Source organism: Melospiza melodia, chromosome 1 (assembly GCF_035770615.1).
Source record: "Melospiza melodia melodia isolate bMelMel2 chromosome 1, bMelMel2.pri, whole genome shotgun sequence".
NCBI classification, from domain to species: Eukaryota; Metazoa; Chordata; class Aves; order Passeriformes; family Passerellidae; genus Melospiza; species Melospiza melodia.
Genome location: NC_086194.1, coordinates 53557273 through 53583823, shown reverse-complemented (window position 1 = coordinate 53583823; position 26551 = coordinate 53557273). Strand labels below are relative to the sequence as shown.

The following is a 26551-nucleotide window of genomic DNA, read 5'->3' as shown; positions in this document are numbered from 1 at the left end:
CCCTACCACACCACTCCCAGGGCTCTCCTGCCTCACTGGCTTCTCAGCTGGGCATCGTGTTTTAGGCTTTAGCTCTCCATTCTACCCTTTGTCCCTCCTAAACCTTAAGTCCTGTGCCAAATGGGAAAAACTTAATAACGGTGAACAACAAACCGCAACAAAACAGGACACACACACACACAAAACAAAACAAAACCAAACCAAAAAAACTTTAAATGAGCAAATAACAATGCAAATTTATCTCCCACCACCTGGGAAATGGCTCACTTATTTTGGCTGAGGAAGGACTAAGGCAGAAGCTGAGCACTGACAGCTAACAGAGTGCTCTGGGTCTTGCCAAGGTGACAGCAATGGAAACAAAAGGCTTTGAAATTAGAACAGATCAGACACCTTAAGACCAAGCAGTGATGCAACATTTTCTATACTGTTTGCCACCCTAACTTGACATCAGCCATAGGAACTGTATGCAACAGGAGCATTCATTGAACATGTCCAGCTTTGAAGACAACTGTCTTTGCAGATCACACTGTAACCCACCTGAGTGGACATCTACAGATTAACCCAGCCAGGGGAACTTTCCTTCCTCCCTCCCTCTCTCCCTCCCATGCTTCTTCATGGGTGGGCAAGGCATTGTGAGACACCCTTGGCAAGCAAGGGATGGAAACACAGCCCCCAAAGGACAGCCCAGAGTTCAGCACAGCTTGGCTTTGGCCTCTGAACTGCTGACTGCTCCAGCAGCAGAGTTAACCAGGTCAGTCTCTCTCCTCTCTTCAAACACTTCATCGGTGTGACACTGCATTTTCATTTGTTTTTCCACCCAACACTCGTCAGCCATCTTTCTTTAGCAAGGAGGTAAACACCCTGTTTTGTTTTCCCATCTGTATTTAAACTGTGAATGGAGTGAAGCAACAGGCTGGGAAGCAGAAAGAGGCTGGTAAGCAGCTCTGAGTGGAAGCGATACAAGCACTGATTGCAACCAGGCTTTTCAGATGTATGAAAAAATAACTCCCTCCCCCAAGGAGATATTTCAGAAGCTGAAAGCTAAGAACTTAAGTACAAAGGCTTTTGTTTTTATTGACATTGTAAGAAACATTTCTTTCTTTGTTACAAAAAAGCTAAGTGGTTCTGAAAGCAGAAGTACAGTTCATATGTACACAGTGCTACAGACCCTTCAGATCAACCTAAGGCTTGAGAAACATCAGATCATAACTGCAGGTTTATCAAATGAAGACCACTAAGGTCTGTTACAACTGAACACTATTCCTACCGTACATAAATGTATTTACACATTCTCTTTTTTTTTTTTTTTTAAGGATTACAAGCTTTATAAAAAAAAATTAAAAAAATTTTTAAAAAAGCAACACTTTTTTTATCTTACACATCTGCAGGACTGACAACAGTAACTGTTCCATAGGAGACATTCCACCAATCCAAGGACAATAACACATGAATACCAGAGGTTTACAAGATGTTTTGGACACTATTAACAGTGGTATGTGCTATTAGCTCAATGGCAAGTACAGCCTCATCAGGAAAATTTGGCAACACATCCTGGTCCCTCTCTTTCACAGGGTCAACGCAAAATAAGGCACATATATTGTGGGAATATAAACACTGCTGTCCAGGAGGACAAGCCATGGAGGGACAGGCCTGGGTGCGCTTACCAGCCATCCCACTGAGAAGGGGGGAATCAGTGATGGGAAGTCAGCAGCCAGCCAGCACCTTAATGCACGTACCATGTGGGGCCATTCCCCAAGGAGAGAATAACATCACCTGCCACGTGTGGATGTGTGGGACCATTGCCCTCCCACGCGGAAGCCCACTGACTTTGCCGCAAACACACCTTTCCGTCACCTGAACGTGGCTGACAGATAAACTCTTCACTGGCAACTTCCACTTTGTGGAAAGCGAAACTGTCTGGAGAAACACACACACTTCAGGCAGGCTGAGTGTTACTGGTGTGCCCAAGGCCGACAGTGACGCATATGGAAGACCCTCACAGAGCCATTACAAGACATGGTGATTTAGACCTATGCTGCAATGCTCTAACAATAGAACATTAGTGATATTTTGTGCATTTTCCTGTACTCTTGGGTGAGCAGTGGGTTTCCAACAGCTATGCAAAAATCAACTGATGTGCCACATACACAAAACCAACTCTGTAACTGGAAGAGTAGAGGGGTGCTAGTAACTCATCCCACCAGTGTTGATGGAACTTTCCCCAGACTGCCACATGTTGAGAAGGAGGCTGACAAGTGAAAGCTGGTGTCCAGTGTAACAGTGCCATGCTCAGGGAGACCAGTCTACCTTATCAAAACAGAACCAAGACCCAAGATAGCTGGGCTGTGATGTATTGCTACCCTCACAGGTACCAAAACCAGGCTCTTTAGTATAAAACAGAAAAGCGTGAGAAAACACTAAAAACTGAAAAGTGATACATGAACAGAAGTAGCACATACACTTAATGGTGAAAATGATAAATCCTTTGCACAAACTCCCCAAGGACACAGTGGAGTCTGATTCTTCAGCTTTGCCAAATCAAATGGGATGCCTTTCTTGAGAATGTGGTTTCTGCCAAGACACACTGTTGGCCCAAGACAAGGCTAAGTGAGTGACAAAGGTTTGTCAAATCCAGGAAGGCAAACTGGCTACTCAAACAGTGCCTTTTAGCCTGGAGCAATATGAATGGCTCCTTCTAAGCTCTGATGGATCACATCTGTTAATAGCTTCCCAGCATCAATTGCACCAGCAGATACAATTATGAACTGGAAAATTGAGTTTAAAAAATAGTTGGGGATGTTTGGGTTTTTTTTTAATGTATTGGTTCCATTACAATAAAAGACTTCTCTCCCAAGCCACCTACTCCCAGGCTGGTCATAAGTCTCCCTGTTGAAATTGTTTATAAACATGTAATTGATAGCTCTAATAAACAGCCAGGATTGGTTACTGAGAGCTATCTGAAACACGTCCAGCACAGCCTTTCCTCATGCCTATAGTGCTGCTTCTCTGCAGGGCTGTGGCTGTATCCCAGCACTGCAATGCACAGCACGGCCCCTGGAACATCCCTTCCCCTGGGGACCTGCCCAGAGGGATGCATCCCTTCTTGTGCCAGCAGCAGAGCAGGGACAATGGCTGTGTACAGGCAGCAGGTCTCTGCAGGCCCTTTGGGCAACAGGGAGCAGCTTCCTCCACTGGCACAGCAATGTAGTCACTGGCCACGGTGAGCTGTGCCCAGCTGCCGGGCAGCCCAAGCACCACAGCAGGCAGGCTGTGATAGCTGGTCAGAGCCAGGGAAGCTGGGAGGGGAAGTGCCAAAGGGAAGAGTACAGGATGAGTGAATATGTGTGCAAGGGACAGGGTAAGAAAGAAATGCTGGCTAAACATAACAAGAAAGGCAGGAACAAATGATAAAAGGTGTAGGACATTTACATTTGTCTTGATTTCTGACATTCCAGCTCACAGTGCAAATCTCGGTGCGTGCTGTGATAAACACAAATATGGCCCTTGCACCAAATTCCTATGATGTTTTCCTACTGATTTATACATTCATGCTCTAACAGCTGTTAACAGATAAATGTTATCTGACAGCTTCACTGAGATTCAATTCCTCCACATTTTCTCAAATGCCATGTCCTGAATCAGCTGGTATCTCACCTTTTCTTTTACAGTTGGTTTTCTAGCCTACAGAAGTCACCTTCTGATTTTGACTGGGCTAAAGTTTGTCTGTATTTCAAAACTGACTATGCTCCCTCATCTTGCTGAGTGTCTGCTATAACATCAGCTCCTCACAGACATCAAATCCATGACTGTAGGTGCCGGCACAATCTACATCCCACAGTAGGACTTCACTATTGGGATTTAACTGAGAAGTCTTTGAGGGTTGGAACTCCATACAGTATCTAGGAGTGGGTGAATTTAAACCATGATTGTTCCCCACAGCAGCCTGTTCACTCAGGAGCACTGTGTACTCATGGCTGCAGACATGGAGCCCAGCAGAGCCAAAACCAAGCCAGTGCTCACAGAGAAAATGCCATTCACCTCTACCAGTGAGCGGCTTAATGATCACAGTGCATTGCTTTCAGTTTTTTGCCAGTGTGACTGACCCTGGGCATTGACCCACTGGTTTGCTTGGAAATTAAATGCACATGGGTGTCACCAAGAGAGAGAGAAAGAAGCTGGGTTGGTCTTTCAGAGCTTTGATTAGTTGCCAGACAACTCAGTTGGTAAGAGCATGGTGCTAATAGCATCAAAGCTGTGGGTTTGATCCTCATACAGGCCATTCACTGAGGAGTTGGACCTGATAATAATTCCAGATCAGAATAGTCTGTGATCTGTGAATACTTGCTGTTCCCCTTGTTTCTCTGCTATTTTTAATGGCAGTTTTAATTTAATTTTGTAAAGCCTGGACACAGTGGAAAAACATTTAAGATTATCAGATTGCTTGCAACTGCTTTGATTTATTTGGCTAGTCTGAGAACTGGGCCAGCCATTCATTTTCTACTTCTTTTACATGACTTGCTCATGATGCTTTTGAAGCTCTATGTATCCATGGAACTGTCTGGGCTAAAGGGGATATACACACAGTTCTTCCAGCAAATAAGAACCAGTGGCTCAGAAAGTTACACCTCAACAATTTGCATTAAAAAAAAAAAAAAGGAATTCCCCAGTGTGAAATACTGCAATTTTGTTATTTCATTGTATGAAATACTACATAAGACCCTGACTGTACCTCCACAAATGTGGTATGCAATGAGAAGACTCTAGACTATCCAAGTCACTATACACACCCATAATTTTGCTATTCAGTCATTTAAAAAAGAAAGCTGAAAACCAGAATACCAAATTCTGTAAAAGATGAGAGCTGGACTACGAACACATTTCTGGTCCTCTCCTTCCTCTGAAATAGGTTGAACATGACACAATCTCAGTATTGTTATTCAAGGCAGTGACAGCCATCTCTGTGTGGGTTTACAAAAACCGTAAGCTTTTGCTAGACATCAAAGGGCTGATGATTTTTACATTTCTTATTTGCTTGAACCTCCCAACTTTTTGTGCTCTGTGTCTCTGAAACTGCAGCCCAGGGGTAGCATGGCAGTGCATTTCTAAGCTGGTTTTCCACCTCAGTGTGATGTGTCCAGTGCATCCAGAGAGGATTTCATCACTGTATGCTCACTTCACATTGTGCCTGGTTAAAGGTTCAAGAGGAAAAGTTGCAACAGTTTTACAAGGTCTGGATTCACTTGAGTAACAGAAAATTGTCATTTCATCAGGCCTTTCTTTACAAAAAAACCCCAAAACAAAACAAAACAAAAACCCCACAACATGCACTTCACACGTTTACATTGGTTTACAGGTAAAAAACAAAAGAAAAATAAAAGAAGCATACAGACATTTGAAAAGGGTGTGAGAGAGAGAGAAAAGAGAGAAAGGGAGGGAATGGGCGTAGCAATACTGATTCAAAACTGAAATGGAAGACAGTTTCTCCCTAGAACACTTTAGGGTTTTCAGAGTCCTTATTCCATAAAAGGAATATACTTGAAACACATCCCATTTAGGTGAGATGAGATTGCTAAAATACATACACAACTAAAAAATATGAGTCTTTTTTTTTTCCATCTGTTATCTCCTAAGTGTTTTTTGTTTTTTATGTCTATTGCATAACAGCAAGAAACTTGCTTTCTTCTGCAAGTGAGGTCAACAAAGAGCTCATGTCCCCAATAGCCATGTTGGTTGTGCTTACAGGCATAGCTGGGAATGTAAGAGATGTTTGGGGAGTGGTGAGGCGTGAGGAATTGCGGGAGACATTTTGAATGATACTTGGGCTCAGGGCTCCTGAAATTAAGCTGACATGGTCCCCATCATCTATGATAGCATCAAAATCTATCTGCACACCCTCTAGACTGTTGTTGTCAATGCTGTCAACTGTGCTTGACACTTGGTTAGCCCCCGGGGAAAGAAGCTCAGATGAGTTTTCAGTTGCAGTCCCCTGCAGCAGGCAGCTGGCTTCTGAACCAAAGAAAGAACCTGTTTTCATAGCTTGGTGGCTAAAGCCCATGGTTTGGTCATACAACTGACCAGAGTAATTCTGCATGTTGGAGCAGAACTGCTGTGATTGACCTTGCATTTCCATCTTGATGGTGTTTACCCTGTATGTCTGGTTGCCATCCCCTACGTGTCTTTGCTGTTGGGACAGGTTGTTTCTCAACATGTTTTGCCGTCTGTTGCTGCTGTAATTAGAGCATGACTGGTAACTTTTGGCCACTGACAAGCCTGAAGGCTGGCTACCAATGGTGTGAGACACCAGTGGACAGCTCTGTGGCCCCTGATACAGGCTGCCTTGTGAGGTAGGACTAACCTGCCCTAGCATCATTTGACCAGATTGACTGACTCCCTGGTAACGAACGCCATCTCCGACTGGCTGGCTTTGCAAATATTCCTGTTCCATCATGTTCCTGTCCTGCATCCCGTTTGCCATACTGGTGGTTTGATCGCTGGATGCCAGGGGATGGCTGAAATTTTGCTGGTTCCCATTCACTGGCATGTTGCTGATTCTCAGCTTCTGCCCTTGCACTGCCATGCCACAGGAATTGTCTGTCACCCCAGACATCACTGCTTGCCTGCCCATGCTTTCGCTGTAAGGCTTGTTGGACTGCATGCTGAAAGAATTCCCGGCTCCATTGCCAAGAGTCATATTTTGCTGTAAACTGTAGGAAGTGTTGTTCTCCATCAGGTTCCCATAGCCATTCTGCTGGGCCATGTTGCTCCTCTCCAGGTTCTGCTGCTGAACCATCATGTTGTTATGCAGTCTGAAGGCCCGAGCCTGCTGCACTGCTGACCGCTGACCACATTTCAGCTTCGAAGGAGACAAGTCAGAACTTCCTGAGCTTACTTCATTCCACTGGATGGGCAAGTCGCTCTTATTTGCCTCAGGACCCGCCTGCTGACTGCTCGGTGGAGGGGCTTGGTCAAAGTTGCTGGAATTGTTGTTTCCTGAAACTGAGCTGTGATGCATTTTGTTGCTATCTAGGACATTGTTCAACAAATGGTCGTACATGCCCTGGTTCTGGGAGTTCAGATACTGGACCACGTCATCTGGCAGGAGATCCTCATCGTTCAGACCGCTACCTGCTTCCATTGTAGCAGCCTCCAGGGCGACGTTCTCGCTGATGCTCGGAGGACAGGGGGAGCTGAAGCCGCGGAAGACGCCACCCTCAGAACGGGTGTAGTTCTGAAGAACAAGGTTGCGCTTTTCCATGGATGGAGGCAAAGCAGGAGTGTTAAAGCTGTTAAGACTGTTGAAACGCTGGACTCTCGGGACAGAGAGGTTGTCAGAGGCCATTCTGACTGGATCACTGGCTCTCCTTGTCCCATTTCCTAAAGCTTCATGAGACAGAAAATGCCTCCTGCTGTAACCATTTGCCCCACCATCACTACATCTTCGAGGGACGTTCACTGGAGGCAGTGGAGATACTCCAGACTCCCTGCAGTCACCCAAGAGTGCCATCCTTGTCTTGAGGCTCATCCTCTCCATGTTAGGCAGTGGAGTCGGTGGGGGTCCACCAGTAGCTGCTGCATATTTAGCTTTCAGCCTGTATTGCTGGGCTGGGGTGAGGCTGAGAAGACTTGGCAGGTCGTCACACTGGCTCGCTTCACTGGAGCGCCGGGAGGCATCCGTTGAGATGGGGTCGTAGGAGTCTGCAACGCTCACGTTCTGCGGTCTTCCCTCCGCCTGGGAGGCATCGCTGGACCTCCGGCTGGAGAAGCAAGGCGAGATTCCAGAGGACCTGCGGCTGCTCAGGTAGGCTGAACTGATTGTGCTAGTATTGCTGTCCCTCCTGTTCAGCATGTTCAACACAGTGATGTCTGTACTTGAGAGTTCATTCCTGTTTGGCAGAATAGTCATGGATCCTCCGACACTGCAGCTGCTGTTTGACTGGGTACCTGCAGGTAAAATTCACAGTTAAACAAAGAGGTACTATCCAGAAACTGGTGAGAAAACACACAGTAAAGACGTAAGTGGAGTACAGAGGAAGAACATCATCACAGCCAATTACAGCAAGGCTCTTTCTTGCAAGAAGTAGGGATAAAAACTGTGTCCTTAGGTTAAAAGCTTATTCAGAGACTCAAGGGTAACATTTCAGTGTGAATCCCAGCAGAAAATTTATAGCCCATAGCCACAAACTGTCATCAGCTGGTGCAGTACTCCAGCCTGCAGTGCAGCTATGCTGGCTGATGTGCCAGGAGGACACATTCGTAAGGAAGCTTTTTATAGGCAAAATATAATTGAACAGGCATTTGCATGGAATGGCAAAATATACAAATTGGAGGCTATTCAAGGTCATTTCTAATACTTCTTGAAATATTCTTGAAATAACTCCTAACAACTGCAAAACATCTTTGCTGGTTTCCTTGTTTTGTTTTGTTTTGGTTTTAAGTAAACAGGATACATTTCTTAATTTTACATAGTTTCTTTTGATTGAATGGGTCTCAGAAAACCTGGGCTGTCACTGCTGGGTGGAGCCCAGAAACCTACAGGCATGCTGTAGGCAAAGTAGGGGCAGCAGCAACATCTATTTTGGTGATGAGCAGCTCTTTGGAGGAAAACAACTGGGGATCTTCAGAGTTCAACCTCGTCTTGCTCCCATTCATGGATATCTGCCCTCTGCAGCAGTAGTGTATGTACATATGATTTCTTCTATGTGTAGGAACAAGTTATTTAAAGGGAAGCCCACCACATCTCTGCAAAGGCTGCCTTGCAAAGGCTCAACAGAAAGACTTCCATACAGTAAACTCACAGGTATTTATTTCTTCTACCTTGTCTCAAAACAGGACAGAATTATGGTGATCTTGGGTCAAAACCTCTACCTGTAGGGAATATTTAAAATGTGATTCATGGCTCCCTCAGGGACTCCTGTTCTGTATGACACAGGACTATCAGACATCTCAGAGGGTGTGGGTAGAAGAACTTGCAATAAGAGGGAATAAACAGAAAGTGATCAATTTACAAACCATTTCACAGCTGCTGAGTTTCCTGAGCTGTGCAACTCCTGCAAGAGTTGCAAGATTGAGCTAGCAAGCAACAAGATTACGGACAAAAAGCGTTATCACTCCTCTTATGTGTATCTCACCATTTCCTATGAGAGGCGGCAAGGTTGGGGCTTTGGAAGGTGGAACGGGGTTCAGTCTTGGAAGCATTCCATTAACTTGTTTCAACCTTTCTAATTTCACTTGCTCCATCCATTTGGTCCCTGTCATGTTCCTCCTGGCCTGTAAGCCAAGTGCTGTGGTGGCTGTGGAAATGGTAGAGTCCATGATTGGGGTTTCATCGATGACACTGAGGTCTCCTACACTACCACCACCGGTCAGAGAAAGCTCGATCCCATTGTTGGAATAGTTGCTGATGGGGGACTGTTCGCTGCTGCATGTAGACTGACCACCAGGGCTTGGCTGAGATGTCTGTTGGAGGGAAGTCAGAGACAAAAGAGTGTGAGAATTAAGCAAACAATGTTAAACAGAGCGTTTGTGCTAAGTGGAGCCAAAGATACAGGTATAGAGAAGTTCAGCCTTAAATGGTAACAGTGATTGTTCTTAAGGAGGCTTTCTAGATATTGGCTTCAACTGCAGTGAAGGGCATTGTAAAACACAAGACTAAAATTGCCTTTCACATGTTGCTGATGGTATACAATGTATCTCCATAAGACATTTATCTGAGTTATTCCCAGAGTTACTCCTATCACTTCAAGCCATTTGTGAGCACATATGGATGGATACCCTACATTGCTTATGTGCTGTTCCCAACTGAAGCTGCAGCTCAAAAAAACCAAACCAGAATTCAGCCATGTTACAAAGTATTAGTTTACACTGCTAGGCTTGCAAACAAACAAACAAACAAACAAGACTCCAACAACATTGGAATTTGGGTTTTTTTAATTAGACTTGTGGCTAAAGAATGTAAGCATTTTCCAGGCTTAAGGCTCATTGTTACAAGCAGTGGTTGGCCTGAAATGTTGGCATGTAATAAAACAAGGACAAAGCATCAGTGCAAAAAATACTGTATCATATTATCAGCATCCTATGACCCTGGGAGCACTCAGGTCTAACTTATACCGCCCCTTATACCTAACTTATACCACCTCTGCCCTGAATCAAGAAGGTGATGATCTACTAAATCAAATCCTTTGTTTCATCAGAATTTAAGATTTTTAAGTGCAAGAATTTAAGTAGACAATACAGACTGCTAATCTGCAGGGATATAAACATGCCACAATAACATCTTCTTTCTTAACAGGGAGTGTTCCCTGCTGCTCTAGCAGAACTCTTGCTGTGTGGAAACACAGGCTTGATTTACTTTTCAGACTTTTTATAAAGTTCTTTCAAAAGAATGGGAAAATGAACAAACTGACAGACAAAACAGAGGACGACAGACAGAAGTCTCTGGACTTAATATCTCACTGTAAGGTTCTATCAGTGTGATCACAAATCAGTGGGGCATGCAGTATCACTTTGCACACAAGAACAGTTTCATGTAAGTGTTTGACTTTAAGGGTTTCTGATGTGGTTTTATTTTTGGTTGTTTTTTTTTTTTCTGCCACTCTGTGATCTTTATGTACATTTTACAGAAAAATGCTGTCTAGAATTTCTGAAGTGCCAGAGACGACTCTTGCTTTAAACATCAATGAATGAAGACACAGATTCATGGCACTACTGTAGTTTCCTATGCCCCTAAGGAGTCAATTTGAGATTCAATAACTATTTTATTATTTCTAACTTGAATGATGATACTTAGAATTTATGAGGCCACACTGAGCAAGCTCATTTCCAAATCCTGGCCATGGCAGATTTGGTGACAAGAATAGAAATAACAGTTATTATACAGAAGAAAGTTTGTACTTCTGGACAATAGCTCTATGCCATATGGAAGAAGTGATCAGAAGCCTGTTCTTGTAGCACATGTCAAGATCATAGTGAGGTAGGGTACAGAAATAAGAACTGTATTATGCAGGACATATATTTCTAGATGTGGAATACAGAAAAAAAATGGATGTCTCATCTAGAGGGGAAAATACAAAGACATTTCTGAAGATATTTCATCAATATAAGCCAGATTTTTCACATGTCAACTGTTGCAAAATGTTCACAACACATAACAACTGGGAATGTGCTTGATGGATTGCACATTACTAAAGAAAGGAATGACTGAACAACAGGCAGAAGACCAAAATAAAAACATATATAATGTTGCAATAAGAAATATAGCAGAAAAGTTAAAATGCCCTCACCTTATTACCCACTGTCCTTAGGAAGTTAGAATAAGACATTTAAGAGCATTAGACAGAAAAGACATTGGATTAGTTGAAAACCAGAAAATATACCTTAATTCATACATGCAATGAAAAGCAAGAAACACAGAATTATTTTTAAAATATAATTTTCAGTGAAAAATATTTAATACTATGTAAGTCATAGGCATTAGTACCCCTCTTCCATAAATTTTTCAGTTAAAACTGTGTTAAACATGCCTCAATAACACTACACGTTTACCTAGCAAAGCAAAAGAGATTTTGCTCCTTTGTAAATAAGGTAGTTATCATCAAAGATAGCAGAGGACCTTCTTTTAGACTCCAGTAAGAGTTTACTCTGAGCCCTTAAAAGGTTTTGAATTGAGTATTAATACTGAACAGTTTGAGCATAAGCCTTAGGCACAACATAGCAGTAACTCATACTTCAGTGAGTAATCACTTCGAATTGCAGCATGATTAACAGTATGAGCAGAATTTGGAGGGCTCATATTTGTAATCCCCAAGGGCTGAATACAAATGAATCATAGACCCAGATGGGGAAGAGGATGGAGTGGCTGCCTTTGAATTAACCCTTGAGAAGAGGGCAGATGGCATATGAAATTCAGGCAAATAAAAGAATTTGTGTATTTAAGACAGCATCTCAAAAAATAGAATACAATCCTTTTAACAGTTTAACGCAGTACGTTAAGGTAAACCACAGAAAAGACCTGCAGACTGTCAATTCAACTTGATTTAGTTAAACTTGGACTAAGTTAACTTGAGTAAGTATCAGATAAACATAAGAGGTCACATCACAACAGAGATGTTATTAAAAGATGCATATCTGCTGTTTAAGAAAGTGAATTCATCCTGCTTCAGTTTGATCCATGACCCAAAAGCCTCAAGCCCCTAAAATTTGGTTGCTTTCCCAGGTTCTCCAAAAATTATCATCATTAATATCATCATTTAGTCATTTGGACTTGTGGTTTGGTTCAGTTTTTTTCTTATTTTGGCTTTCAGTCTGAGAGATTCAGATCCATCTTTCTTCTGGAAACAGAAGAGTGGAAAGAACTCTTCTTTTTTATTTTTTAAATGAAAACTCCGATTTTCTCATACTATGCTTATTCCAGAAGACGGAGCTTTTTAAGAGAAACAATTATTGTGGCAGTTGCCAGCACTGCACTTATCCTATATTGCATAGACTATTTGTAATCTTTTTATTTGCTACTTCTCAGGCTTTAAAAACATTTTACAAAGTAAACACAGAAGACCTCAAAAAAAACAAACCTTGTGAGCTAGAGTTTACAGACCTGAGCATTTCATAAAGGGGTTATGAACTGGTTGCAGGAAGAAGAGGACAAAGGGAGTGGCACGGTGTATTGCATACCATTGGTTTTTCTGACTTGACGGCTTTCACTTGGAGGCATTCTTCCCGCTTTGAGGTAGTGTTGCTGAGGTCCTTCTGCTCACCAACTGCACCCTGAGTCTGATGGCCTGGTGACCGGGTCTGAGAGTGGCTGCCCGGGTCCCTGGGTGGCGGAGGCCTCGGGTGGATGTCTCCCCGCTGCTTCTTGGTGACGTGTGCCTCTGGGCCGTGCACAGTCTTCACGTGCTTCCGCAGGGAGCTGGGGTCTGTGTAGCGCTTCGTGCAGCCCGGGATCTTGCACACATATGGTTTCTGACAAGACACAAAACCCACCCATATCAGGTTTCATTCCATGTGGGACTCCTGAAGAACCTCTTGGAGCACAGCTGGTACCACAGTTATATGCTTTCACAGTGAATTCGTTACCTAATTTATGGTTTCTACAAATGAATCATAGAATAGTTTGGGTTGGAAGGGACCTGAAAGATTATCCCAATATGGGCAGGGAACCCTTGCTCAAAGCCACATTCAAACCTGGCCTTGAACATATCCAGGGATGGGCCATCCACAACTTCTCTGGGAAACCTCTACCAGTGCATCATTACCCTTACACTAACCAGTTTCTTCCTTATAACTAATCTAAATTGACCCTCTTCCAGCTTAAAGCCATCACCCCTTGTCCTATCAAATTGTGACTGCCCCTAGTTAAAACCATTAGCACCCCTTGGCTCAGAAGGTAGCACGTAGTGCGGCACACTTGACTGAGGGCAGAGTCCTTCATGGGTACCAACGGGCACAGCTTTCAATTACCTTAGCAGAAGGTAACTCAGCTATGCCAATTTATGAAGACTGCTTTGATTTTCAGCCCTGTCCCTTGCCCTCAGCAGTTTGACAGCATTCCCAGTATGCCTAGTACCTACTACTAGACACTGAGAGAAACACCCCCCTTCAAAAGATGCTGGGCCGTTTGTTCAGGCAGAATAAAGTGAGGAAGCATTTTTTTTCTGGCTCCTTCAGATCACCAGTACGATGTCAAAGCACAAGATACAGTGCCATGAACATTTTCACGTTGCAGCAATATATGCACTAGTACTATTATTACTGCTACTAGCATAACTCATCACTCATTTTTTAAAAACCACTTTCTTTATCTGTGGATTTCTATAGTTCACTAAGCAATGTAGAATAAAGTAAATTTACTGTCTTATAAATTAACAAAGCCTTTTTTCTTGTATTATGAGGAGATTAGAAAGAAGAGCTGAGCACTTCCTAAATCCTTTAATTGCCTCGGGAAGCAAAGTATTGTTCACTCACTTTCATTACTGAATTGCTTCCAAGAAACTACTGTTTTAAAGGGTTTTCTTATACTAACCTTCAAAAAATAGAAAGAGACCCTGATGCAGAGTTTCTCAGAGGGATTCTCACTCTGCTTACACACACTGTGGAGCCTTTGACAAATATAGCTTCATCATAGCTGTCTAAGGCCTGAGACTGCTTCCACTGACATCAGTGGAAAAATCCCTCCCACTTACTTGAATAGGAGCAAAAATGAGCAATTTAGAGATGATGTTGAGCTACTAAGGCAGGTTTTCTCAGGTTGCTATAGAAGTACAAGTCATTTAGCCCTCCTCTGCATGAGTAAGGCACATCATTATCAAGATATGTCAGCTGCTTTTAAAGCTATGTGTAGGTTACCTACTTAAAGCTAAAATGGCACGACAAGCAAATGCTGAATTTGGTCTGTGCTTTTCACTGTATTCATATCATTCCATCAGTATATGTTGCCTTAAAAGATTAGACTGTTTTAGTGTGAAGTAATGATGAAGGAAATGTTCAATTTGCCCCTGTGGCTGCACCTATGAGAAATCATGTGCAGCATAAAATTTGGCTGGCTTACTGTTAGACACAAAATTAACACAAGGACAGGTCACACCACTAAGTGTGAGAAGGCCTAACTCATCAAGGCAGCCCACGCGTTGGTTCAGACAGTGAATGAAAAAAGAAAACTCAGGCAGCTATTGGCAAGACTTGGTGAACTTCCTTCTACCTTGACCATTCACAAAATCACTGCAGGGCTTCAGTGCCATTATTAGTTGGGCTGCTGAAAACACACATGGCAGGGATGAGGAAACTCAGAGATGTGCAATGCTTCCTTTGTGACTGAAGAGATGCTGCAGGGCAGGCACTGGAAGAGGATGAAGGCTCCCTGGAGATCTGCCTGTGTGCAGACCTGACAGCCAGCTAGAGAAAGATACAAGCTGTGTGGAAATAGATATAGCTGCTATGGTATGTCCTGCCCTTCCAGTACTCCCAGGTTTAGGCTAGAGGTGTAGGAGTATAGGGACATGTCAAGGAGGAGACAGTGGACTCTGATGTGAGATTGAGATGATGTGACTCTCTGTGCAACTTGAAATGGGGCAATAAAACATGGACAATGCAAGAAGATGGTGTGATTCCTGAAAAAGGAGGCAGCAGTAACAGTAAACAGTAATAATGAGATGTTACACTGAGAGTTTGGAAACAGCTGTGACTGCCACAGCTGGTTTCCTTGAGAAAGGTTGCATTTCCTCTGCAGTCCATGAGGTCTGTTCAGGAGGAAAAGAAAGAGTGAAAGAGGCCAGAGAAGAAGGAAAAGGCATAACTCAGAACTTAAATGGCAACCCATGATTTCAAATGTGGACACTGTGGCTGTCTGCAGCACCCCAAAGTATGCTGGGGAAGCTGCATCCCAGCAGATGCCCAGTGCCAACACAGACATGCCGATGGGTCCAGGCACCCAATGAGCCCTTACAGCTCCAGAGGGAAAAATGATCCCAGCTTTACAAGGAAAACAGGATCTGTCCCTGGTTAATGCATGTGTTTTCATTAAACTCCCTCATTCAAAACTCTCCTACATGTAATAAAATGCCAGGTCTGTATGACATACTGTGCTGCTAAGAGGCATTACATTCCTTTCAGGTTGCTGAGGGTTGCTGTGCCTGTCCTCTGTAATGGATTGCTATGACCACACTGTAAGTCTGTTCAACAATGAATTGTATTAATCTTTTGAAGCTGTGCTTACTTACCTCATTGGAATGAGTCCTGTTTTGGTGCTTGGCCCTGTCAGATGCATTGGAGAAAGCTTTGTTGCAGCCTTCATGTTCGCACACATATGGTTTCTCTCCAGTGTGAGATCTCAAGTGCGTTTTCAAGTTTTCTAGTCTGGAGTAGGCCTTTGTACAACCTTCAAACTGCAGACAAGACATAAATCTGGTTTAGCTTGAATCTTTGGACTTGCAGAAAACAGCAAAAGTGGACTTGTAAAAGTTTAGAAATTTTCCAGGCCTTCATAACTTTGTCCCATGTAGTTTTGATTTGGAGGGTTTTAATTTTATCCAAGCAAACTCTGCCACAGCTCAAGTAAAAATGCTTTCAGCATTATGTAAATCTTCTCTTACAGGAGAGCACAGTATTTGTGTACTTTGACTAAGGCTGAAATCCTTTGCAAAGCCATCAGGAGCTGGTGGCCAGCAGTAATACCAAGCTCTGTAAGAGAAAGTGCCTTTAAATAATTAAGCAAACTGAGCCATGTTTAATAATGCCTTTTGGGGCTTCTTTGCACTTTAAACTTGAGGAAGTGGGCCAAATCATCCAGGGAATCCCCTCTCCTAAAGCTTTTGTCATCTGGTTGTGCTGGATAACAAAGCAGACATGGCAGTCTCTTCTCCACAAGAGTCTGACAGATGAGCTCAGGGAATGCAGCGCTTGTCCTGCTCTGTTTGTTCTCTGCACAGCCCCAGTTTCCCAGCACAAACTTGGAGCTCAGGCTCCTTTACTTACAGTGCATTTGTGTGGCTTTTCCCCTGTATGTCTCCTCATGTGGACCACCAGCATATATTGGGCTTTGAAAGGTTTCTGCTCCCGGGAACAGTCCAGCCATCGGCACACAAACTCTTTCTTCTCACCATGTATGTGGTCGTTGTTGATGTGCTGCTCAGGCAGAAAAGAGGTCACAGCTTAACAGAAATACAACATCAGCTGCAGCCTTACTGTAATTTTGCATTGGAAGAGCACCAGAGATTCAGGTGCGAACCAGGTCCTTGCAGTACCAAAAGAATAAGATCATCTGCACTTCCAAGTGACCACAGGGTTCAGGTTATAGATCCTACTGGAAGTCCACTAAGGCCAATGATTTTTTTTTTTCTACTGAGATCAAAGGGCTTTGGATCATGCCTAAGGGATACAAGCTGATAAATGGATCCTGGATAATGTCATGCACAGTTCCACTTGTGTGATTCACATTGGGTACTGCTTTTAAAGAGCAGGGAAACATTACTTAAGTGCTGCTCAACATAAACAAGGTTTACAAAATCAGGCCTTCAGAAACATATCCTCCAACCTGAAAAATCAACAGAACTGCTAAACCAAGTTTCCACCCCAAATTTTAACTCACTCCCTGTTACCCATATTTTCCTCAGTAAATGTATTTGGTTCAGTAAATGCAGAGGTCATGGTGGAGAAATAAACCCCTATACACTGTGAATATGAACTCTGAGTACAGCAGCATACATCAAGCCAGTTTTTGCCATTGCTTAGTCTGGCTCTGTCTGAATGTGTGTGGGAGTGACAGCTGCCCCAGCCCTGCTGACTCACAGGCATACCCTTCTGTGGTCAGTGTCATCCACATGAGTGCACCCAGAAGCAGGACAGAGCTGTGTACCTTGTACTCTTCCACAAAATCAGCTTGCTCTGTGTCTTTCACTAAGATCTAGTCCAGAAAAGCATTTAAAAATTGATTTAATTCTCTGTGTGTTTGAGTGGAGACAGGCAAGTGAAACAGGGACAACCTCAAAACCGGTTTGATTTTTAAAAAAATTTTAACTGTTTGAATCTTTTTGCAAAGCTTTAGAAAACAAAAGAAAAAAAAAAAACTACACCTGGACTTTCAGAGTCTTTTTTCCACTAGGAGCCACCCGACTCATCCTCCCAGACTCTCTTGGAGAAATCATCCCACACTGCCGAACTTCTGTCATTGTGCCACTAGATGGCTGCATTACCCAGCGAATGACATTATTCCCACTAAGGTACCACCAAAAACTCTTTCCAGTTTTTATTTGATCACAGCACAGGGATGAAATCTGTATCTGTTCCATAATGGGCCTAAATAAAATGCCAGCCATATAGAAACTCAGGAGCTCATACTGGAACACAAAGAAGATAATCCCAATCTTTTCTGAAGTCTTGGAATCAGTCAGAAAGACACATAAAATCATGTATGTTCAAAATTATGCACCATTGCTATAGGCAACAGACATCCATTGCCTATAAAAGATGACAGCTTTTTTTCTGAAACTTTATTGCCATTTCTTAAAAGTTGTTATGGGGCTCAGCATGCATGAACAGAGCAGACGTGCTGGGCAACATACAATTTGTAATCTGCAAGAGTGAATGTTCCTAGTGCAGATCTGTATTCACAGTGCACACACCTGTGCCAGAAGCATACACATGCCCTGAGCTGTGAAATGGCATCAAAAGAGTTCAGTGAGGGCAATGTGTGCTATTTCTTGAAAGAGAAAGACGTAAAGGGACAAAATTAAATGCATTCAAATAATTCATGGCCAAATCTCTCTGTAAACATTACAGACTGTGTGTTATGTGGTTAAACCTACACAGCCACGAGGGGAATGAGACTTCAGTGTGTGACACAGGCTTTCCATTTGATACAAAAACCTCAAGACTGGATCAATCACATCAACCACAGCACCTCCTTTTACCTCCTGCTGTGTGGACACTCACGCACCATGGAGGCTCTTTCAGAGAATGTCTCCATAGGACAGTTTTTTCTCTTTGTCCCTGAAAACCAGCTTGCTCCCTGTGCTCTAGACCTCTAACCTTTAGCAGCATGAGAATCCTCTAAAACTGACCTTTCTCATGGGCCTAAAAGTCCTTTCCTCACCCCCTCCCCAGCCCAGGCTCGCTGCAGCAGCTGACAAAGCTTGCCCAGAGTGGTGATGATCATTTGCCTCTCTCCATCGCTGGTTTACCTGTCAAATGTCTTGTGATCATCCTCTGGTCTCTCACAACTGTGGCCCTCCATACACATTTGCCCTGCTCTCCTATCAATCCTTTCCCAGACTCTCTGATCTTCCTACAATCAAACCCCTCTTTGTGCTGTTTTCCCTCATTGCTCTGATGCTGCAAGTGGCCCCTGAGAGCTCACCTGCAAATCCAGCTCATTCTCATTCAATACCTCTGAGGATCCTCACCTTTAGGGAAAGCCTGCAATAAATGAGCCTGTGATCTGCTAATCTGAGTAATTTATTTGGTTCACAGGTGAGCTGCTTAATTGCTTATTGCACAGGGATCATATTTTAGCAGACCTACAAATATGTTCAAATACTCAAAAGGCTGATCTGGAGGAAGACACTTGCTAGCAAATCAGCACCAGCAGTGCTCTCAGGTAAGGAGATTCAGAGTGTTTGTCATCCTGAGATTCAAACACCCTCACTTGCTCAAGTTATGATGAGAAAACTCATCAGTCATCTGCTATGGACATATAAGTAGAACTACACAAATGCAAACCATGAACTAAATCTACACTGGGATTTTTTTACCATTATCATTTGGCAGAAAGAATGTGTAATTTTTGTGACATGTTTAAAGAGGAGGGAGGTCTCACTATGCAAACAACATCATTTAGAAAAGTTCAGAAGTTTGTGAACTCTGGCGTTCAGTTTCTTTGACTCAGATAATTACCTTTGGATTTTACACGGTGTTTTTGGCTCCCTGGTCTCTATTATGAGAGGAAATGAGCAGTTTTGAGCTTGTAAAACAAAGAACAGTCAGGAATAAGAGTATTATGCAAAGCAGAAGCTTTGGTACAGTACAATAAGGAATTACAGGGTTTCAATTTATAATCTGTTTGTAACCTTATTACACCCATGAAATGTCACATTCCAGGGACTAGATCAGAAGGATTTTTTTTTCCTGGTGAAATTGAATTTTGATGCAGTTTCAGGGTGTGAAAAGGCTTTTCTTTTAATTTTGTGGGCCCAAACCTGCAAGTTTTACTTATGTCCGTAATCCTTATTACAGTAAATAGGCGCATGAAAGCCAATGATATTACTCCCTAGTGTCAGGTTTGCTAGCATAAGGCTCTGAAGCATCAACTCTGTATTATTAAGAATTTCTGACCTGAAAAAAAAGCCCCCATTAAAAGCTGGAATTCTACAAGCTATCTCCCGTTGCACACAGCTCCAAAAAGCTGCTGAACAGGGGTCATTTGCAGAATACCAGTCACTTTCATGCTACTTCAATGCTTATTACCAAACCTCTGTTTGTCCTGGCTCATTTTCTATTCTTTCAAAAATGTTATTATCATCCAGTTCCAAAATACCCTAAAATGAACAGAGGGAGCTGACCTAAATAGTGATTTTGGTCTCAGAATGACCTGCCTTTGAAGGAGGAAGCTCTGAGATGGATTTCAATTCCAGAGCATAAAACCCCACCAGATTAACTAAAATCAAGGCTGAAGTTTGCCTGTCATCTCTACTGGCCAATCTCAAAAACCAGAGGTAATGGGAAATTCAATCCACAGTATCCTGGAAGCATAAATGCTTGCATGGTAAGAAATACTGTTGAAAAGGGAACGCCTTAATTCATGCATGTTCTCATATAATCCACACCAACTTGTACCTGTTACTCAATATTGTAGCAGATGAGGTGACACTGGAGGTAGGATCTGCAATAACCTTGGTGTTCCATTTCCCTCCTCCAAGAGGGTTTTTAGAAGAAAGGAGAATCTGTGCATGTCCTAGCTGCCTGCACGGTACCCCAAGCTATTCAATACATAAACAAAGGCCAAATGTGCTCTCACAGCAGTCAAACAGCAGGAGGAAAAGCTTCTCCATACCAGGGGAAAAACTTAGGAACATCAGAAAAAGAATGTCACTGCAGCTGAGATTGCATCTGAAAGCAAAGTTCTATTTGGTGGCAAGAGCGAATATTCTGGGAGAATCTCACATTTCTGTTTTCTAACCTAGACTTGCTACTCTAGAGTGTAGGAGGAAACTGGGAAGAGACCATGGTATAATGTGCTAAGTTAGTGGCCGAGTGAAAGGCATACATAACCCCATTGCCAAAATTAGGTTTAATTTCAGTTATACAAAGACAATTTCAGACTTTTCTCGCAGTTCTTTCCCTTATTTTAAAAAACTAAAAAGGAGGTGCTAAGTAACTTCTCACTAGATCTCACCACTGACATTAAGCAGAGGCAGCATTTAACCCATCTTCTAGCACAAATCTCCCCCTGTACTGTACTGCCACAAAAAGTCCCTCAAACCAGCAGAGCTGCTGCATTTGGTGCATAGGGGACAAAGAGTGAAAGGTGAAGAGGCATCGCAGTACTAAACACAGCTTGTCCTGCAGCTGCACAAGAGGGCTGTGGAGCCCACAGAGGACATGGGGCAGAGGCTGTGTCTGGCAGTATCAGTCTGGAAAGCTCTGAAGCTGGTTTGGAAGGGGATTAGCTATCCCTGACCTGCAAGGCCTGCAGGGAACACTTTTATTTCTGTGTTTTGCATATGGAATGTAGATTTGTTTTTAAGCCCACATACAGTTAGAAACAGGTTCCTGGTCATCAGGCCCACCCCCTCGCTATGGCAAGTCCCACTGCACATAATCCTGGTCACAAACAGAGCTTCAGCTTCCAAGTACCTTGGTGATCAGCTCCCTCTGGTCCCAGTGGAAGGCGCTTCTAGGAAGTCACTCTTCTGCTGGTTAGCAACTAATTTCTAGCTTCGATTTATTCACAGCCAATTTATATTCATTTGTTCTCATGCCAACACTATTCTTTAGCTTAAACAGCTCTGCTTCCCTGCAGTGTTTAGTTCATTCCCTTCCCCACCCTAACTAACTGGCAGACAGCACTCCCCTCTCTGTCTTCATTTGCTGGATTAAATAAACTAGTTCCTTCTGGTCTTCTCTTCAATGACCAAGCCCTCATTCCCCCCTTAACCTGCTTTGGCTTGAGGTGGGGAATTCTGAGTCCCATTTGTCATTTTGTTCCCAGATTCCCCATTGCCACTTTGAGGACTGTATTAGTCCATCAGTTGCTCCCTCAGCCTCTTCACCTGCTCTAGTACAACTTCCACCTTCTTGACCAGAATCGTGTAAAGTACACCAGGGCTCACCAAAGGTGGTGCAACAGAATTCAAACTTCCCTGTCACCACTTAGGTCCAAGTACAGACCTCACATTCACTTTAGACTGGAGACTATTACCAAAACCTCTGAGTACCTCACAGCTTGTGAATGTACCTCTCCTAACAACAAACCTCAGCAAAAATATCTTCTACTATGGCCACAGGTGAGGCAGAGACTTAAGGCCCAGGAAAGCTAAAGGCCACATTCATAGAAGTTTTTAGGTCTCTGATTCCCACTGAAAGTAGTCACTTGTTCATGAGTGGTGTGCATACTTCTGAGGTTCTTGACCTACACAGCTTCCTGAGATAGCTGAGTGACTGCAAAAAAGAATGTCAGTGTTCAGAACAGTGACAGGGCACCACTTCAGCAAGTCCCCAGTCTTGCCTGCTCCCCAGGGATGCAATATGCAACTCATCGCTGCTCCTGGTTACCATTTTAGGTAGTCAGGCAACTGAGAGATGACATCAGACTGGCCTCCCTACCATCTCATTAACATCTTGATAAAGGTTGCCTCCATGATCCACAGCAAGATGAACAGACAAAGGCATTGTAAAAAAATCAGGATAGAAAGGAGGTCCTGGTGAGCCAGGAAATCTCCTGTGACAATAGAAATCTCCTTGTGAGGAGGAAAAAAATGCATTTCCATGGAGTGAAATCCTCAGCAGACTTCTTGGACACATTCCAATCACTGCAATTGAGTTTCTCTTTAACCTCTGTGATTCTCTGTTAAAACAATGCATGCATTTTAATTTCCTCTTACCTGATGGAAAATAGGTATAGATCCCGTCTGTCCTTTTCCTACTAAAGATTTTGCAGGCACAACCAGGCCAAACAGCTTCAAGAGACCAATGCCTGCTCCTTGCTGCTCAAGCTGAGAATATACTTTTGACCCCGTGTCCTTAGGGTGGCATAAGTACTTAAGCCATTTTTAGTTCCAGAGATGGAGGAAGCACTTAAGCTGCTTTAAGCCCTTATGGTGGCATAAACACTTAAGCTGGTTGCAGTTCCTAAAGCCAAGTGGAAGCTAAGGCTATAGATGAAGAATTCTGCACTTCCAAATAGGCACATGCCTGTGGAGAAGCTCAGTCAACTATCTCCAATCCTGCTTCCTTTCCTTTGGATGCACTTATTGTTATTCTATTACAGTTCCTGATGCTGTCTTTCATACTTTATGGAAGATTTAAGAAATGCTGTTGTGACAGATCTCGGCTAATGCTGATTAGCAACATGACAATTTATACAATTTGCTGATCTGGCCCAAACAGTTCAGTGCCTCCACAGTCTTGACACCTTTACTAAAATGGAATACACACAGTTAAGATCATCTGGATCTTAAAAGCACTGCACAGCAATTTCCTCAGTGTATAATGAACACACTTAAAAGCCTGTGCACTGCACTCCTCACCTCAGTATTTGATCTTGTCACTCAATCTCTATACTTAATTTTCAACATTTTCCACTATTAACAAATGAAGCCCCCTGCTTCCCATAGATATGGTCATGATTGCAAACTTAAATGAAGAGTAGTGGTATGCCACATTTCATAATCAGATATTTTTGGGTTACATGTGAGAGGACTGTGGCTTTTTTAATGGTTGTAGGGGTTTAACAGTAGCCAACAACTACCTTCCAGGTTCACTCCCACCAGCCCCTGCCAGCAAGCATGGGGTGAATTGGAAAAAGGTAAAATGCATGGGTTGAGATAAGAATGGCTTAAAATCCAAAATAAAACTATAATAGCACTAATAATGACAATGATATAAAGGGAGATAAGAACAGGGACATGAATAACAGCCAATAGAAAAAAGCAATGCACAATACCCTGGGTCACCACCTGCTCACTGATGCCCAGCACACCCTGAGCAGCAATTGGTTATCCCAGCCAACTTCCCCTGGTTTATATCCTATCCTATAATGTTCTGTGTTATGGAATATCCCTTTGGTCAGTCTGGGTCAGCTGTTCCCAGCTGTATATGCTCTCAGCTTCTTGTGCACCTGTTCCCTGGCAGAGCATGGGAAACTGAAAAGTCCTTGGTTTATAGAAGCACTGCTCAGCAACAACTAAAACATCTGTATGTTATCAATCTTACTCTCATACTGAATCCAAAATATGGAATGTACTAGCTATTAGGGAGAAAATTAACTCTATCCCAGCCAAGACCAAGATAAAAGCATTGCAAAATTTAATATATATACTGCAAATATTTGTAACTCCAGTGTGACTAAAAATGTTCTACTCATTAAGAAAAAAATATTTACTACATAAAGTTAGTTTCAGTTAAAAAACTGGCTAGCTCAAAAAGGAGTGAAGCATGTGGAAAATGTAACTTACCTATTTTACAAACAACATTTGAACTCTGTGTCCATGATTGTTAATAATTATAAGAACAAAAAAAGGGACTCCAGTCAGCACTCCAGCTGAATTCATGCTTGAAGCTCATTTATTACTGTGCGGTTCTGGATACCCATTTCTGTCCCTTGAGAACTGACAACAGCAGTCAATGAAGAAAGGGAGGAATCAAAATTAGAAGCCCTAAGTCAACTGAAAAATTATGATGACTTATAAATTGAGATAACCCGTGTATGTAGAAGGACAGGGATGACAGGCACAGGAGAAGGGCAGCATGGAAACTAATGGCTGGAAGAGAGGATGGAAACAGTAAGAAAGGAGGGCTCCAGTGTCTGAGGGAGCATTCCCAAATAAATGGTGAAAAGACTGAAGGGAACCTCAGAGATGTTGCAACAAACAACTGGGGTCAACAGCTTTCTTGGACCAGCACAGCTGCCACTGGGAGAAGACTGGGTTTACAGTCATATGTAAAAATTCAGTAAAGATCTGGGGTTCAGTGTAACACATGGGCAGAGACTGTCCCTGTTTCATGGGGCGTACAAGTTCAGAAGCAAGGAGTGCACAAAGGCCAAGAGCAATCAAACTAATAATGAACTTTTGCATTTTGTGGAGTTCACTGTACTCCTGAGCAGGAATCATCCTTTTGTCTCAAATGATGTCTAAGCAAGCCATGGTGAATCAAATTACTTTTTACATATGGGATTGGGTAAGTCTTGTTCTCTAAATGTGAATTTGTATTACTAATAAACAGGAATATGCTAATTCAAAGGACACAGCTCACCAGGACTGTTAGCTTTTCACCTCCCTCCTTCAGCTGAAAATATAGGTCTGATTATTTTTTTTTATCTCTCTGTCCTAACAACAGCAATAAAATTTCTAAATCCCCCAGCTAAAGAAAAAAAAAGGTATTTTCTTTCTGCTTCTCCTTTTGTTCTCTTGCAGTAAATCCTGTAGTTGTCTTCGTTGCCTATCAATAGGTTAAACATATCCAACTTGTATGTTTAAATGCTAAAGACAGAGAAGTCCCCATGGATACGTCAATCATTGGCTCTTGTACAAAGAAAATACTGTATTTTGCTCAGAAGAGCTTTCTGTGGCAATTTAAACACAGTGAGACAGACACAATATCCTGGAGAGAGGAAAACCTGCCTTATTACATTCCTGACCCAAGAGAAAGGATCTGCCCTTAGGATATAAAAGGAATCAGTGGGGGGAAAAAAAGAGAAAAGTTATCTAATCCTAAAAATAAAGACAGTGGTTCATAATACAGCATGACCTTCTTTTAATCTCTGATATAGCAGTTATCCAGTATGGATGTGACAGAATACCAACAGGGCAAACACAGGTTTCTTGTCAGGCTGGGAACCAACCCCCTCAGCCTGTATCTGTTTCCAGGTTTTGGACAGCTTTTTGGTAGACTCTGGTATATTCTATGGAGTGAATGGAACTTCTGGGATATTGCAGGGATTCTTTCCCAATAAGATCACATCTTGTTCTTGTTTCATTTAATAAACATATATTCACATATGCAGCACAGTTAAGTCTGTTAGCAGCAAAATGCACTCCTATCAAGGGCAATGTTTTACAGCTCTCCCTTGATTTCCTGTGTCAGAGCATGCAGCTGTAAAGCAATGGGCAGAAATCACATCTTTATTTGCTAAACCTGAACATCTAAGAAATGAGATTCTGCCAGGACATCAGCATAGCTGTTGTGAACATTAATCATTCCAGTTTTACAGTGGTAGGAAAGGTGTTTCAATGACTCAGGTGTGTTTCTTCTCTGATGTTCTCTTCCATAACTCAGTCAAAAATCAAGTGCCTTGTTTTCCTTGGAACTTGCATTCCTGTATTTCTAGCTGGGGCACTAATAGGTGAAGCTGGTATGCTACAGGAATTCCAGCTTTCTTTACTCCTTTTTTTTTTCCCCAGCTGTAGAGAAGTAATTTTTCAATGCATGCTGTCATGACAACTGGGTTTTACCATCTCCTCTAGCACTGATGCTTTGTATCACATTTGCCTTAGTTCAAGCAAGGTATCACAGCTTCCCTATTTAATTCTTTTTTTCTTCAACAAAAAGGCTCCACTTCTCTCTTTAACCACTTGCCCCAGGACAGGCTAATTGCATTTCCATGAGGAGGCTGCAGAAGGAACTGATAGTGGAAACCACAAGCCAAATGCTCAAGTCAATTGTTCTCAAACAGGGGTGTTTTGCTTAAATCTCTGCTCTCCAAGGAGGAGCCCTGCTCTCCTGAGAACTGCTGAAGCAGGGAAAGATGCAAAAGGGTTACACGAAGATGACAAATTCTTGGAGCACTGAGATGAAGGAGTCTGAAGGGCAGAAGTGCCCCTGCAGTGCTCCTGGAAGAGTAAAAGGG

General features: G+C 42.7%; 1 protein-coding gene across 3 annotated transcripts in view; it reads right to left on the bottom strand.

The window, feature by feature from the left end:
• Positions 1 to 1049: 1049 nt before the first annotated feature.
• The window catches only part of GLI3 (GLI family zinc finger 3), a 206515-nt gene continuing 181013 nt past the window's right edge, over positions 1050 to 26551 (bottom strand). For all 3 annotated transcript variants that reach the window (XM_063158228.1, XM_063158237.1, XM_063158244.1), the window contains 5 exons: positions 16465 to 16614; positions 15711 to 15875; positions 12667 to 12957; positions 9129 to 9456; positions 1050 to 7941 (listed from right to left, as the gene is read on the bottom strand). In XM_063158228.1, the coding sequence (XP_063014298.1) occupies positions 5651 to 7941; positions 9129 to 9456; positions 12667 to 12957; positions 15711 to 15875; positions 16465 to 16614 (3225 nt within the window). In that variant the 3' untranslated portion in view covers positions 1050 to 5650. The remainder of the gene's footprint in view (positions 7942 to 9128; positions 9457 to 12666; positions 12958 to 15710; positions 15876 to 16464; positions 16615 to 26551) is intronic.